This window comes from Dreissena polymorpha, chromosome 10 (genome assembly GCF_020536995.1).
Source record: "Dreissena polymorpha isolate Duluth1 chromosome 10, UMN_Dpol_1.0, whole genome shotgun sequence".
NCBI classification, from domain to species: Eukaryota; Metazoa; Mollusca; class Bivalvia; order Myida; family Dreissenidae; genus Dreissena; species Dreissena polymorpha.
This window is the reverse complement of record NC_068364.1, coordinates 9,699,099-9,715,869: the sequence shown is the minus strand read 5'-3', so window position 1 is coordinate 9,715,869 and position 16,771 is coordinate 9,699,099. Positions and strand designations below refer to the sequence as shown.

Sequence of the window (16,771 nt, the reverse complement as noted above, 5' to 3'; positions counted from 1 at the left end):
CACTCAGACTACCTGCAGCTACAACTGAAAATCCCACAGGACACTCCATCACACCAGCAGTGACCCCAACACATGCAACCAGATCTACGCCAGCTGCAACCAACATTGGGATCCCAACACACTCTGCTCCTCACCCTACTGTGTCACCCAGTACGGTAATGCCAAGCAGCAGTGAGACACCCAGCCGAGGTAACCTGCTGCAGAGTCTTCGTCAGCTAGCCTATACTGAGCCTCCGAGTCCTGACAGTCGACCAGTATAGACGTTTCACCAAACTGCATACCCCCGCAGACGGACCTGTTGTGCACTCCAGACGATCAGGAAGAACTAGAATTGCCACAGAGTGGCAGAAAGACTATGTCATGTGATTGTTGACAAAGACTCATATATTTGACCACATCAAAGACATTTGTTTTTTTGTTGTTGTTTAAAAGTTCAAACTTCTTCTTACTTTATAAGGGAGTAGACCTAGTGGGCTCCAATGTTCCCAGTTTTATTGTTATCAGTCTTTGTTTCAACTTCAATTTAAGTTTCATATTATTTCATATGCACATTTCATACCCAAAGACTTGGGGGAAATAGAGGATAGTATAGCATCATTTCTCTAATTATCATTTTATAGATCTAATTATCATCATTGTCAATTTCAGATCTTGATCATTATCGATGTTAATAAAGATCCTGAAGCAAATAGTTGATACTTATTTAAGAAATGCCAAATCCATATGCACAAATCAGCTTAAATCACTCACAGCATACTTAATATTAATGAATTTGTACAACACAGAACATCACTATTTCAAAATTTCTTATTGGACAAACGAAGTATAAAAGTATCGGTATTTAAATGTACAGGTTGGCTTGAAACTTCATTGTTATGTGTAAATCTTGACTACATAGTTTTTCATTCATAATTACTATTAGTTTTAGCCAGAAAGCTTTTGTATTATGCTTAAATACAGGGGGGGGGGGGGGGGGGGGGGGGAGGGGGGGGGATAAATGCAGCAAAAGTTAACCAGAACTGTTTGAATGAGTTATGTTTTGAAATGTTCATATGGATATAGAAGGCTTTATTACTTCAAATAAACTTTTTGTTGATTGAAAACAAATGCCATGACAATGTTTTGAAATACTAATTCTGTAAGTTGAATGATTTTTAATAATTTTCCGAAGAATGAACTTGAATTTGCTATATTTGACAAAAAAACTGCATATGCTGTCTGGCCTAACCTGTTATCATACAAAATAATTTTTACCCTTTATTTTTACATTTTCTTACATTGATACTAAACCCAGAAAGAAATTATTGTGGTCAAAAGAATTAGGCAGTGGCTAGTCGTACGGCCCTGTACGGCTGTACGTAAAGCCTTTCCTATAGGTATTGTCTAGCTTAATAAAGTATAGAATTGTGATTCAGTGCTGTTAATCAGTAATAAGTTTGTTTAAGCTCATAAAAGTACACAAATTCTTCATCTGTTTCGGCTTCCTTTCATGTAATATGGTTTCTAATTTGATTCTTTAATTAGTCGAAGTTCCTTAGTAAGATGTGAAAAACTGTTTTACTGAGTTGTGGCATCGATATTATGAAATTCATTGGCGGCAGCCGTCAAAGGTAGGTCTTAGAAATTGAGTTACACAAATAATTTAATTTGGTTTCTAATTTGATTCTTTAAGTAGTCGACGTTCCTAAGTAAGGCGTGAAAAACCTTTACATGTATTATGCCCAATTGTCTTGAAATGGTGCATCATATTGTCAAAATAGGGTATACATATAGCTTCATGTTGTATATGCTTTTGGCAAGTGTTATTATCTGAAAGCAATCAAATCATATTGAATTGTTTTTGTTCTCAAATACTTCTTTAAATTTGTGTCATTTTACGTTTCCAATTCTTTTTTATCGTTTTATCATTTTCAAGTTAAGTTTCCTTTTTTTATATTTGTTATAAACTTTTCTCAGTGTGATGTCGCAATTTTCCTTGACTTAGTTAATATTATTTACAAATATTTAATGCATACATTTGATATTTGCATATACAATGCGTATTTATATACTCTGTTACTGTGATTTATATTGATTGCTGCAATTGTTGTTTGGCGAAACAAATTTACATTTTCATATCTCCCTTTTTACACCCTTTATATACTATGCATGAATCGGATTTCCAACCACGACGAAACATAAACCGGACTGCAAATTCCGTGACGACGACTACACGAGCTAGTCTAAATGGTAGAAATGTTGGAATTTCAGTATGTAAGTAGCTAGTAGTATCTAAGTATCTTAGCTAAAACAAATGCACTGATTATATTGTGGGACGTTCATGTAGCGAAAAACATTATCATCTAATCAGCCTGCGTGGTAGCACACAAGTTTAAGTACATGTATAAGCATGTTTTCTCATGACGCATGGCAAAGAAATCTGTATGTAGATCAATAAATAATCAATATATTTATTTGTTATAACACTGTACGGCTAGACAATACCCATAGGAAAGGCTATACATACAGAGCCGTACAACTAGACAATAGGCTAGACGTACGGGGTCGTACGGCTAGCCTATTAGCTAGTCTTACAGGGCGGTACGACTAGCCACTGCCAAAGAATTAACGTTTTTTGCCGGGTGATTCTAAATTGGTTGACTGACTGTATCACTTTTTAAGGCCACTTTGACAGCTGCTTTCCTTCCTCTCAGAAGGTTGAATTTTATATGTTTCCCCTGTAATAGCCTTGAATTCCCTGTACAAAAGTACATAAAAAACACCACGGAGAATAAAATTCTAGGTATCAACGAATAAAATGTTGATTGCGTATTAATCTTTGTGTACTGTGTTGTAGCCTATTGCAGTATGTGTTGACATGACAAACGGCACTTCCCATTAATAGCAAGTGTGTTTTTTATGTAAAATGAACATAAAATGCTATTGGGAATGCAGAAATCAGCTCACCCTACTATTTATTAAAGCATTCGCTTGTGAATCATTGACTGAAAACCTTGGTATTTGCTTTAATGGTATTGTAAATCGCTTCTTATTTTCGGTTTCTGTTTGGAAGCACTCCGCCATTTTTCGCTAAACTTTGCCGTACTAAACACCGTACTGTTGGTATAAAAAACTGTCATTTCCAAAAACGTTTCGGCCTTAACTTGTAATATCAGTTCTAAAGGAATTTGTCCACCCTTTCTCTTAATTATATTTAAATTAAAATACAACATTAATTTGTCTGTTACTTACATTATAGCAACGCTTCAGATTGCGTGTGATTATATTTTTTATTTGTAAGGTTCAGCTGAATAAGGCGAACACAAGAACGTTTCCTGGCGCAGACATCGGCAGTGACCATGACTTAGTGCTCAACACCATCAAGCTGAAGTTAAAGAGCAAGCGCATCGCAACCAAACCCTCGCGCTAGATTTGACCTGGCGCAATTGAAAGACCCAGTTATAGCAGAGGTTTTTCAAGCACAGATAAGAGGCAAGTTTGCAGCACTGAACATCTACGTCAATTACATCAACACCATAAGAAACAACATCAATGATGTCCTACTGTCATCGACCAAAGAAGTGCTCGTGAGAGAGAAGGAAGAACAAGACATGGACCTATCATCACCTATGTGACAAAAGAAGAGAGCTTAGGCATGAGAAGTACACCAGCCTGGACTTTAGGGCAAATTACGAGAAAGCGAACAGGGAGGTGAGGAAGAAGATGAAAGAGGCCAAGGAGGAATGGATTGAGGAACACTCTATCATCATCAACAAAGAGATTACCGCAGGCAGCAGTAATAAGGACTACGGCTACCTCAAGACCCTCACGAAGACAATTCAGCCCAAGGCCAGAGTTATATCAGACGCTGACGGGAATCTCCTGAACGAGAGTGCAGCAGTTCTTAACAGATGGGGTGACTACTGCGGTGATCTCTACAACTATCCGCTTCAACCGGACTCCAGTCTCCTTCAGAAAGATCCCAGACCAAAAGCCGACCACGAAAGTCCACCCATACTTAAGGCAGTGCGTAGTCTAAAGACAGGAAAATCTCCGGGAGTGGACAGCGTCTCTTCCTAGATAAGGAAAGACGACGACTGCAGCATTGACGGCATTATGCTAAACGATCTGGGAGAAGAAGTGGCCCAAGGAGTGGGCCCAGTTACTGGTCATACCCCTACCGAAAAAGGACAACCTCAAGTTGTGAGAAAATTACCGCACCACCATTCTAATTGGTCATCCCAACAAAGTCATGCTACGCATAATCCTTAATCGATGGACAAGTTAGGCCGATTAACTGCTGATCGGAGAGCAGGCTGGGCGTAGTATCTAGGTCTCTGTTAAAACCAAGCACACCGGCACGTACACATGGGTTCCGTACGACACGTTATACTTATTCTGTAAAACTTAATACGCTAAATCAACTTATAAAAATATTATTGTGGAGCTGGTCGTCTTTATCATGTTGAAAAATGGATTTTAGCTGGGTAGTTGCAATAATTCAACTCTCAGCTTCATAACCCAAAGGGTTGCTGAGAGTTGCAATTGATGCGCTCTCTCTTGTCCATGGGTGCAAAATGTTATCAACAATGCAAGGTTTAAGGAAACCTGAAATTGCAAGAAATTATTAAAGTTTACCTGTCTTAACCACAAATTCATCCAAATGGTACCATTAAAGCAAGAAATAATTGCTATTTATTGACTTAGTTTTTCTTTCGTACGCTGTATCCGCGGCGCCATATTGGAAAATTGACCCAATATTGGTTAGGTCGCAGTACACCAATATTTTGCACGTCGGGTTATGTGAATTAGCCTATTAAAGTCGATAACGATGTGGTATTCGATACAGAATACACTGTTTCAAATTTAAACATAAAAATGTCAGCGAGAAAAGTGTGTTGAAACATCGTCGTGTTTTTATAGGGTGCATGCAAAGGATAACATCCGTAGGTTGCCATTGAGGTAAATTTAACATGTTTATGAAGTTTATTCATTATTTTCCTCAATTTGTCTCGAACGACGTCTGTTTAGTGAAGCGCACGGATTCCGTGCGCTGAACTGCACCCATGTTTATGAAGGGGTGCATATGGACTACCAGAGCCACCATAGCAAAAATTATCAAAGGCCCTGGAAGTCCGTTTATATGGACTATTAGCTGGGATGCTTGGATAGCAGCAATATGGTCTGATAAAGCAGCTTAACATTCTGATTTTGGCAGCTTTGGTTTATGCCGTTTCTCAAACCAGTGTCAGTGCATACGCCAAAGTAAATAAAGTAGCATTCACTGTCATATTTCAACCAACTAAGTATAAGTTGTTTGCCATACTAGATATACGATGCTGTCCGGTAATCTTGTGCAGTTAAAGGTCAATTGGTTTAAAAACATGTTCTTTTATAAATTAACAACATAATATCTAAATTTATTATGAAAATAAGAAGTTCATGTGCTTATTAACACAAAAATATCTGATTAAATCAGTGAAGAACTGTCCGATTTGATTTCATAATAAAAAAATCGGGCAAGTGTCGTTATTGATTTTTATTGACGCTATAAAAAGAGTTGTTATGAGAATCATAGATAAAATTTTAACGATAAAAAATGTAGACTCAAATGGTGAAGCCATAAAATAATAAGTTGTTGTTGAAATATAGAAATAAAATATAAGTCTGTTACGCGATTTATAGAGCACGAACATTGAAAAAAAACACGTTTGTTCCTATTAATAATTAATGACGTTCGCTCTGGTTTTTCTATTCTTCTATTCATCTGTATGTCGATGATTTAAATATGCAATTGTGTAAAGACATGTAATGTTTTCAAACAAATAACAGGCAGCCACCAAAACTGTGGTTGTTTGGTTCACGGAGCGTATATTGTCTCATCTAGAGTTATATTGTATCATCTTGAATCCGTGTTTGGTTTAAATTCATCCAAAAAGTCAAATGGCATGGTAATTGGATCTTCAAATAAATTAACACAACGCACCTCTGGACTGAGTCGTAAAGTTCTTGGTGTCTGTATTGATCAGCATCTTAACTGGAATGACCACATGAACACTCTTAGAAAGAGAAAGAAAATAAAATGTATTTTCTCAAAATAATAGAAATGTTTCTAAAAAGGAGATACATAAGTTAATTCCTACTAATTACCAATTATGGATTATTGGTACTAACCGTAATTACTCTAAGTTTTTGGACACTCTAAATATGTTCGGACCCCCCCCCCTTAGGGCCCCAACTTTTCTTTGCAACGTTTAATGTGCGGACATACGGGTGTTCGTCATTAATTAATTACCTGTACTGTATATTTTTTAGACAGTACATTTTACAGCGCTATTTTACCAGACCCCCCCCCCCCGTTTTCGCTTGTCTGGTGTCACTTCCATCATGCGTTTTATATATGACCGGATTATGGTGAATGCCCTTGGGCGGTGGACCATAATATTCGGACAAGTGTATTTTTAATATTTGTTCGTATCCAAATTTTCGAAAACTTCGAACTGTTTAAAATTTGTGATCAAATAGAAATACCTCGGTATGTTATGTGTAATGTGTAAGCATGTGTGCATGCTTTTGTGGGCGCATGCATGTAAGTGCTTAAATGTATAATATATGTCTATTGATAGAATTAAATGTTATTAAATTCATTGATAAATATTAGAATAAAATTAATTTTGTGCGTGTGCACTTGCACTTGACAAAAAGATAACCATGTTTAAACTGGTTTTCTCTTACCTTGTTTTGTTCTTAAACTATAATAATAATAACAAAAACTTTTAATTATTATAATAATAATAATAATTATTATTATAAACAGTTCAACGCGCATACTTATGTACGATTTCCGCGATGTAATCAAAACATTTTACAATATTAGGTTTTATCCATAAACGAATAATAATATATCAGGTAATGTCTGATCAACGCAAAGATGATTTCAGCTCCTTTATAATTTGAATTATAGATGTTTCGAGAAAATACAATGAACTTTAATAAATGGAAACAACTATTCAATAAAGCAACCATGCGACGAATATTCGTCCAATTTCAATTTCATTCATAAAAACACAAAGTCTATTTTCTCGCCATATTGATAAAGTGTATAGTGTTCAACTTCAAACTTTCAGAAACTTTTGGCATTTTTATGAAAGCAGTTTCTTGATTAATAAAACACAAGTCGACCATCCTGAATCGGATCAGAGCAAACTTATGGCATGCACTATTATTATTTCCTAAAATAATAGTGTGTGTAATAAATGGTAAATGAATGCTAACAGAAAACTGTGATTGATAACATACACATATACTTTTCTGACACAATATGTTTCTCCGAATGCCAAACTTACTGCAAGAACACAAGTATCAACACAGATAGAAAGCTATGGAAGAAGACGTTGTGTAGTATCTCCCCATATATTTGGTTCCAGGCTTTTCAGACGCTTTTTAAATAACATTTACTGGACGCAGAATTGACAGAGCGCGCCGTTTTTTCAGACAGTTGACGAAACGGATTTTAAAATGTGAGTCTAAAGCAACACTTGAACCCTTTTGTATCAAAAGTAATTGCAGAATGGACGCATAAATACATAATTAATTATGGCATTCAATGCAAACGAATTATTGTAAGACGCAGGTGAAACAGTTAACCTCTAAAGTAGTCTAGTTGCAGTCCTCTGCCCTAGTGCTAGGTTCGGTCGCTTCGTGTTTCAAATGCAGTGACCGACATTCATTTGTAACGAGTGAGTTTTTGACGTGCACATGTGCTGAAACAATTAGCTTTTCCCAAAACCAATAAGCTTTTCAAATTGTTAAGAAAAAACTTGAATGTTGAAAAAAGGATGTAAGCTTTAATGTTGAAAAATGGATTTTAGCTGGGTAGTTACAATAATTCAACTCTCAGCTTTATCTATCTATCTAAACTGTCTAACTCCCCTTGCGGGTATTATTGACAGATGCGCAGTCAGTTCAAGATAAAAGTGTTAAAAGTGAATAAGTGAGAAAGATAAAAGTATGTTCGATTAATCATGCATGGTGAAGTGATTAAAAGTTAAAACTGATAAAAACTGTCTCTCGGAGTTCAAGGGGCAGAAGGGGAAAGCAGGGACCTGCTTAAACCCTTCAAGATCAGGATGTAATACTGTAGTGGCAGGGAGGTTGTTCCACATCACAATAGCACTTGGGGAAAAATGAAAACTTATAATAATTTGCAGTGGTATGGATCTGTCTGAAAGAGAGGGGGTGCATGTGGCGAGTGAATCTAGTGGGTCGCTCGATATATGATGGCAGCAGCACGGCTACTAAACCTTGAACAATTTTGAAAAAGATTATTAATTTAGTGTCATTTCGTCTGTCTTGTAGGGTCTGCCAACCAAGTTCCTGTTGCATAAAGGTGACACTGTCATATGGAGAATAATTATGCTTGACCCAGCAGACTGCTTGACGCTGTACTTTTTCAATTTTTTGTATATTTTGTAAAGTGTGAGGACTCCATACGGAAGAAGCATATTCAACCTGTGGTCTAACTATTGTTTTGTATGCCAGCTGGCGAATGTTGGAATTTATTGTCTGTATGTTCCTGCGTAGAAAACCAAGAGATTTATTAGCGTTATTTGTAATTCTATTTATATGGGTGTCCCAGGAAAGGTCTTTTGAGATGTCCACACCTAAGTATTTTGCATTGTCAACAGTTTCTAGTATTTGTCCATGGAGTCTGTAATTAAAAGAGAATTTTGATTTATTTCTGGTTATGTTTAAAACTTGGCATTTACTTGGGTTGAACTCCATGTCCCAAAGATGTTCCCATTTCATAAGTTTATCTAGATCTTCTTGTAGAGTATGGCAGTCATGCATATTGTTGATTGTTAGATAAAAGGCAGTGTCATCTGCAAATAAGCGAACTTGAGAAGTAATAGATTTAGGTAAGTCATTTATATAAAGAAGAAAAAGTAACGGACCAAGCACAGACCCTTGTGGTACCCCAGATGTCACTGGTACCTCGGATGATAACTTCATCTAGAGCAACACGTTGAGTACAACATATAAGGAATGATTTGATCCATTAGAGAGTATCTTTATCCGCACCATGTTCCTGTAATTTGAAAAGCAGTTTGAGATGGTTCACTTTGTCGAACGCTTTACTGAAATCAAGCAATATTAGATCAGTTTGTTGTCCAGATGACATATTTCGTGCCAGGTCATCAATGAGTTGTAGAAGTTGTGTTTCGCAGGAACGCTTTTCTCTGAAGCCATGCTGTAAGTCATAAAGTATGTTATATTTATTGAAGTGAGCTGATAGATTTGAGGAAACTATATGTTCTAAGGATTTACATAAAATACAGGTAAGAGAGATAGGTCTGTAATTTGCTGGGTCTTCTTTGTTTCCTTTCTTGTACAGTGGTATTACATTTGCAGATGTCCATACTTTTGGTAGAATTCCGGAGTCCAATGATTTCTGAAAAAGAAGTGTTTATTATGGGAGAAATTTGTTTACTTAATTCTTTAAGAACAAGAGGGTTGATGTTATCTGGACCTGCTGCCTTGTCTGGTTTAAGATTGGATAGCAACTTCTGCACCCCATTGACACTGACTGTGATCTTTGGCATTGTTGGAAATTTTCTGAAAGATGAATATGAAATTCCATTAAGATTTCTGAAAAAAAGAGAGACATGATTGAGATAGGGTAAGGGGGGACATAGGTGTGAAAACGGATTGGAACTGTTGGTTCAAAACATTGGCCTTTTCTTGATTCACAGATGTTGATTTTCCTGAAACATTGTCAAAAAGAGTAGATATACCTTGAGTGTCTTGTTTGAAGTTTTTTAAGAGAGTATACAGTTTCTTCGAATTAAAGTTAGATCTGTCTTCTTGGGCGTCAGGGTCTTCAATGCCTAAAATGGACTCGATATATTTATTATAAGCAGTTTTAGTATTTCGTTTGATAAGGTTTTTAATATTGAGAAACATTTTCCTGGTCTTATGTGTTCCATTGTTTTTAAGTCTGAAATAAAGGTTATCTCTTTTTCTCATTAGTCGTTTTATCGGTTGTGTAATCCATGGTAGTGATCTTCTTGTACCTATAGTTTTTGAGGGAATAAATTGTTTAATATCAGTTGATATCTCATCTGAAAAAATTGACCAAAGTTCTTCTACCGAGGTACTTTCACCTTTTTCAAGAACCCTGTCACTCACTCCTTGCATGTATGTTTTAAAAGAATCCCAGTCTGCCTTTCTATACAGCGGTACAACCCTGGGTTTCTGTTTTGCTATTTTTACTTTTAGATCTGAAATGAAAGGTACAATATCATGGTCTGAAATACCTGGAAGAGTTTTTACAGAGTTAACAAGAGTATGATTAGAGGTCAGGAAAAGGTCCAAGATGTTGTTTCCTCTTGTGTTTTCAGTCACCATTTGAGTAAGGTTGAAATCTGCAAGCAAGTCAATAAAGTCATCATAAAGTTTTACATTACTACATCCAGGTTTTATTGTGGGTCTGTGTTCTGTATCCCAGGAGAGCTTGGGGTAATTAAAATATCCGAGTATCCAAAAATTTCCTTTCAGGTTGGCGGTTAGCTCTAGAGATTTCCTAAATTCTTCCGAACTTTGCACGTCAGCTTCTTTTGGTCGATAGTATGCTGCAATATATAAAGGTTTACATGAAGTTAAATGAATTTTAATCCAGAGTATTTCACAGTTAGTTTTTAGCTGTTACTGTTCAGTTGCCAAAATTGTGTCTATCACTAAAATAAAAACTCCTCCACCTTTGCTGCTTCGGTCTTCTCTGAAGGGGGTGTAACCTAAAAACTTTGGGAAAATTTCACAGTCTTTATGATCTTCAGTAAGCCAGGATTCTGTACCTACAACAATATCTGGTTTATGATGATCTAATAAGGCATAGAATTCAGATTTTTTATTTGCAATGGACTGAAAGTTTACACATATAACTTTTAATTTTGGATACTGTTTAAATGGTGTTTTCTGTGTCCCAGGCTTGGTGGCCGTCTGCGTTGTATTCCATCTGGTCTGTGTAACATCATTGAGTGGTTGAAAACTGTTATGGGAAGAGAGAGACGACAACGAGTGCAATGAGCCACTGGAAAAATTAAGGCAATCACTTATCGAGCATATCCACGAAAAAGACCCATCTAATGCTTCAAGGTCATTGTATGTGTTGGAATCAACATTCTTACAATTTATATGGAACCATTGAGAACATGTGTCACACTGTATGGCTAAATCATTTTCAAAAACTTCAGTACCACATGAACCACATGGGTATTCGGGGCCTGGATTTGTCTCTATGTCATTAGATAATGAAAGAAGCAAAATACATAAGTACATCAATGATGAAGTTCTAGTACATTTCTGTGGAATATGCCACTTGTTAAATTTCAGTAAACAACCATAAATATGAACATTTCCCGGCTGGATACTATTTGGACGAACAGTGGGCCTTGGGTGGTTGGGTAGGCTTCTGCTTGTTGTGTAAGTAAACAAGGATAGAAACAGGAACGCTGTAAAATGAATCAAAATACCTGTATGCATAATTCAAAACAAGTCTGTAATGGCGGCTTCCGAAGGTCACGGTCACTAGGAAAAAATCTGTAATGCACAAGAAAGTGTTATAACTACCAGAAACGGAGACAAGTAGCCAATGAATCAGTGAAACAACCTCTTATTTAATGAAAACTACCTATTTAAACCTAAGAAAACAATCCCTTGAAGTCTAAGATTAGTGTTTATAATAAATTTTGACGAGAGTTGAAAAGTTTGTTAGTAGGCACGACGCATGCGCACATTCCTTTACCCATAGGGTTGCTGAGAGTTGCAATGCGCTCTCTCTTGTCCATGGGTGCAAAATGTTATCAACAATGCAAGCAGGGGTGGCGAAATCTCAAAAAACTATACTTGTCCGCGGACAACCATTTAGGAAATTTAACTTGTCCGTTGCTGAACTACACTTGTCTGTTTATGTTTATATAAATTATAAACGCGATAATTGATTAATGTAAAACAATGTGGAATATACCAAAATGAGTATGATTTGCTAGTTTTGTTTATAGTTGTATTTCAATAGTACATTCATTATAGCAGTATATTATATACAATATAAAGACTTTCTAAAACTTTTAATCTTGCAAAGATAGTGTTATTAAAACATGTGTTGAACATAAGTGCATGGTAATCTTAACAAATTAAACTAGTCCAATATGTCAACCTCATCAGACTGAGGATCTGCGCCGCTACTAGTAGCAATTTGATTATCATCAACTGTTAACCATTGAAAATCTGTGAGCCAAGTTTCTTGAAAAGTTCTGGTGCAGTTTACTTAGATCATATTTTTTATCATAATCTTTCTTAGTTTGTTTGGGAGGTGAACTGCTCAAAGCTTCAGGGTTTCTGCTCCGTTGTTGAAGATTAAAAAAACCTAAGTGTTCCATTTTTACCATTAAAGTCGCCTTAAATAACAAGGTAGACCTTGTTTTGATTATCTTACTTTGACACTTTTTATTTCTGTCTGATTGTAAAAATAAAGAAACCAGTCTGTACACTGTCTTACAGTCGGGCCGAATGTTTAAAATGCGGCATGCTCCTGGTCTCTTATAACATAAGGGAGATCAACTGCGCAGGCAAGTGCCCGTATTTTAGCTTGATTCTCCGCAAATAGCACTGACAATGTAATCGCATGTCAACATCCGGTTTTGTAAAACTTAATTACAGCTTTAATACAATGTATTTTTTTGTATACCTAGACCCGACTTTAAAAAAACTTGTTGTCCACGGACAACTTAATTGAAAAAAATCAGTTGCCCAGACAAGCAAATGTATGACTCGGGCAACTCGGACATATGATTTGGTCACCCCTGGCAAGGGTTAAGGAAACCTGAAACTGCAAGAAATTATTAAAGTTTACCTGTCTTAACCACAAACTCATCCAAATGGTACCATTAAAGCAAGAAATAATTGCTATTTATTGACTTAGTTTTTCTTTCGTACGCTGTATCTGCCCAGTGATTTTTTTTGCTTTTATTTGTTACAGCCTGTGCCGTATGAATTGGGAAAATGAGCGCGATAAACCATGAAAATGGGGAAAATAGTGCGATAAACCATGAATTGGGAAAAATTAAGCATTATAAATATGATTTTAATTAACAGAATTAAAATTGTTTTTTTAAGTGCATGTTTAGGGGGTTTTCTAGCCATTTTGGGAAAAGGAGTCTTGTCAAATTGGGATTGTTTTAATTGATAAAAGTGGCAAATTTGAGATTATTTATCAACAAAAAGGACTAAATTAAAGTTATATCATTTGTAGGATGTTTAAATAAAAAGTTGAGATCTAGAACTAAGAAAACATAAGTTTTGGTCAGCTTTTTGGGAAAAAATTTTGATTTTTGCAATTGCATCGATGGTAATTTTAAGCAAAAAAATTCACTGCCGCCATATTGGAAAATTGACCCAATATTGGTTAGGTCGCAGTACACAAATATTTTGCACGTCGGGTTATGTGAATTAGCCTATTAAAGTCGATAACGATGTGTAATTCGATACAAAATGCACTGTTTCAAATTTAAACATAAAAATATCAGCGAGAAAAGTGTGTTGAAACATTGTTGTGTTTTTATAGGGTACATGCAAAGGATAACATCCGTAGGTTGCCATTGAGGTAAATTTAACATGTTTATGAAGTTTATTCATTATTTTCCTCAGTTTGTCTCGAACGACGTCTGTTTAGTGAAGCGCACGGATTCCGTGCGCTGAACTGCACCCATGTTTGTGAAGGGGTGCATATGGACTACCAGAGCCGCCATAGCAAAAATTATCAAAGGCTCTGGAAGTCCGTTTATATGGACTATTAGCTGGGATGCTTGGATAGCAGCAATATGGTCTGATAAAGCAGCTTAACATTCTGATTTTGGCAGCTTTGGTTTATGCCGTTTCTCAAACCAGTGTCAGTGCATACGCCAAAGTACATAAAGTCGCATTCACTGTCATATTTCAACCAACTTAGTATAAGTTGTTTGCCATACTAGATGTACGATGCTGTCCAGTAATCATGTGCAGTTAGAGGTCAGTTGGTTTAAAAACATGTTCTTTTATAAATTAACAACATAATATCTAAATTTATTATGAAAATAAGAAGTTCATGTGCTTATTAACACAAAAAATATCTGATTAAATCAGTGAAGAACTGTCCGATTTGATTTCAAAATAAACATGACTCACCTCATTTTCAGACTATCACAGTGTCCGGTAATCTTGTGCACTTGGTGTAATGACCTCATTTAGCCAAAATTGTAGACATGGTTCCAATTAGGGACAAAAAACATTCGAGAAAATTATTTAAAAAATCAGTTTGTAAAACCATTGAAATTTTATGTGGATTTCTAGAGCAGTTTTGATAATGGTGGTGGTGGCATTCTGTTGACTATAGCAAAAGATTTATAGCGTGCAAAAAATGTTTTTGCATAACAGCTTTAATTTTACCCCGATCATGCTTCCAGAAAATATAAAAACTAGTCTATTGCGCATGTGGAGATCATACCAAATGTGGCGCAAGATTACCGGATTTAACTGTACTTGCCTGGCTCTTGGATGATGCTTTAGATTCATTATCGGCAATTCCACATACAGCCTTCAAAGTCAATTGATCTTGACTAAGTTTTAACGTCTTTTCGGGAGGCATTTTTAGCAATATGAAAGTGGATGCAAACGTTGCGATGGTTCTCCGAATCTCCGTCTTCTTTTATCAACCGAAGATTTCACGCACAATGCAGAGAACCATTAGGAATGCAAATATGAAAGACGTAGTTTAGTTATGGCGGTATTACAGTAAAAATCACCTATTACACTTGATAAAATGAAGAAAAATACGGGTTGTGTTGACAAAATGATTTACAAGTATATTTCTGATTTTTGTTTTGGCATTGTCAGTCCATCCGTCCGTCTTTCCGTCCTTCCGTCCGTCAGGCACTTTTGTGTCCGGAGCCATATTTTGGAAGTGCTTTGGCGGATTTCATTGAAACTTGGTATGTGTTTATAAGAGGATGATACATGCCAAATGGCATTGTACACCATCTGTTATTAACGGAGTTATGGCCCTTTGTATCTTGAAAAAATGCTTTTTTGTGTCCGGAGCCATATCTTGGAAATGCTTTGGTGGATTTAATTGAAACTTGGTATGAGTATATATATGGATAAGAGAATGATGCACGCCAAATGGCATTTTACACCATTGAATAATTACAGAGTTATGGCCGTTTGTATCTTGAAAAAATGCTTTTTGTGTGTGTCCGGAGCCATATCTTTGAAGTGCTTTGACGGATTTCATTGAAACTTGGTATGAGTATATATATATATATGGATAAGAGGATGATGCACGTTGGCGTTGTCCATCAGTCCAGAAAACTTTTGTGTCCAGAAGTACAGTACAGCCAACGAGGTACAAACATAATCCTCGGTTACGCCACGGCCAGAATATTAGTACGCAGCGGCCACGTCGTGTGTTCACGCGGCGTATTGCCGAGACACGCGGCATCGATCTGCACAACGACGCCGAGTCTATATTAACCTTGCATACTTTCGCGGAGTAAATCCGCCTCAGACATACGAGGTACTTTAGCCGATTCTAAAAATGACAATGGCAAATGATTATTGCAATTTTATTAATACATGCCCGTGATAATCGTGTTTTGTTTTTATAAATTTGATTTTTTTAAATTTGCATTCTTTTAAAATAACAATTATTTCTATCCGAATTACAGCAATTTCTTTAGGAATGCAATGATTAAAAACAAAACAACAACATGCTTTTTAGCTGATATATTTTTTGAAAAAAAATTATGAGCTATTGTCATCACCTTGGCGTCGGCGTCGGGGTTGGCGTCCGGTTAAGTTTTGCGTTTAGGTCCACTTTTCTCAGAAAGTATCAATGCTATTGCATTCAAACTTGGTACACTTACTTACTATCATGAGAGGACTGGGCAGGCAAAGTTAGATAACTCTGGCGTGCATTTTGACAGAATTATGTGCCCTTTTTATACTTAGAAAATTGAAAATTTTGGTTAAGTTTTGCGTTTAGGTCCACTTCTCAGAAAGTATCAATGCTATTGCATTCAAACTTGGTACACTTACTTACTATCATGAGGGGACTGGGCAGGCAAAGTTAGATAACTCTGGCGTGCATTTTGACAGAATTATGTGCCCTTTTTATACTTAAAAAATTGAAAATTTTGGTTAAGTTTTGTGTTTAGGTCCATTATATTCTGTAAGCATCAAAGCTATTGCTTTGATACTTGCATCACTTACTAACTATCATAAGGGGACTGTGCAGGCAAAGTGATGTAACTCTGACTGGCATTTTGACAAAATTATGTGCCCTTTTTATACTTAGAAAATTGAAAATTTGTTTAAGTTTTGTGTTTAGGTCCACTTTATTCCTACAGTATCAAAGCTATTGCTTTCATACTTGCAACACTTATTAACTATCATAAGGGGACTGTGCAGGCAAAGTTATGTAACTCTGACTGGCATTTGGATGGAATTATGGGCCCTTTATACTTGAAAATTTTGTTAAGTTTTGTGTTTTGGTCCACTTTACCCCTAAAGTATCATAGATATTGCTTTCATACTTGGAACACTCGCAAACTGTCATAAGGGTACAGTAAAAGGACAAGTTGCATAACTCTGGTTGTCATTTTTACGGAATTATGGCCCTTTTTTGACTTAGTAACTTTGAATATATGGTTAAATTTTGTGTTTCGATCCACTTTACTTCTTAAGTATCAAGGCTATTGCT

General features: G+C 36.2%; 2 protein-coding genes across 12 annotated transcripts in view; one reads left to right on the top strand and one right to left on the bottom strand.

Moving 5' to 3' along the window:
• The window catches only part of LOC127848318 (hypoxia-inducible factor 1-alpha inhibitor-like), a 28,006-nt gene extending 24,914 nt beyond the window's left edge, over positions 1-3,092 (bottom strand). For both annotated transcript variants that reach the window (XR_008034451.1, XM_052380703.1), the window contains exon 1: positions 2,947-3,092. Coding sequence is in view for 1 of the 2 variants with exons in the window: in XM_052380703.1 (XP_052236663.1) it covers positions 2,947-3,063 (117 nt within the window). In the remaining variant the exon portion in view is untranslated. The remainder of the gene's footprint in view (positions 1-2,946) is intronic.
• Positions 3,093-7,416: 4,324 nt separating this feature from the next.
• The window catches only part of LOC127848315 (uncharacterized), a 97,784-nt gene continuing 88,429 nt past the window's right edge, over positions 7,417-16,771 (top strand). For 6 of the 10 annotated variants that reach the window (XM_052380695.1, XM_052380698.1, XM_052380697.1 and 3 more), the window contains exon 1: positions 7,488-7,601. In XM_052380695.1, the coding sequence (XP_052236655.1) occupies positions 7,576-7,601 (26 nt within the window). In that variant the 5' untranslated portion in view covers positions 7,488-7,575. Of the gene's footprint in view, positions 7,613-16,771 lie in introns of all 10 variants that reach the window. The other 4 variants (XM_052380696.1, XM_052380692.1, XM_052380693.1 and 1 more) reach the window with 3 other exon arrangements.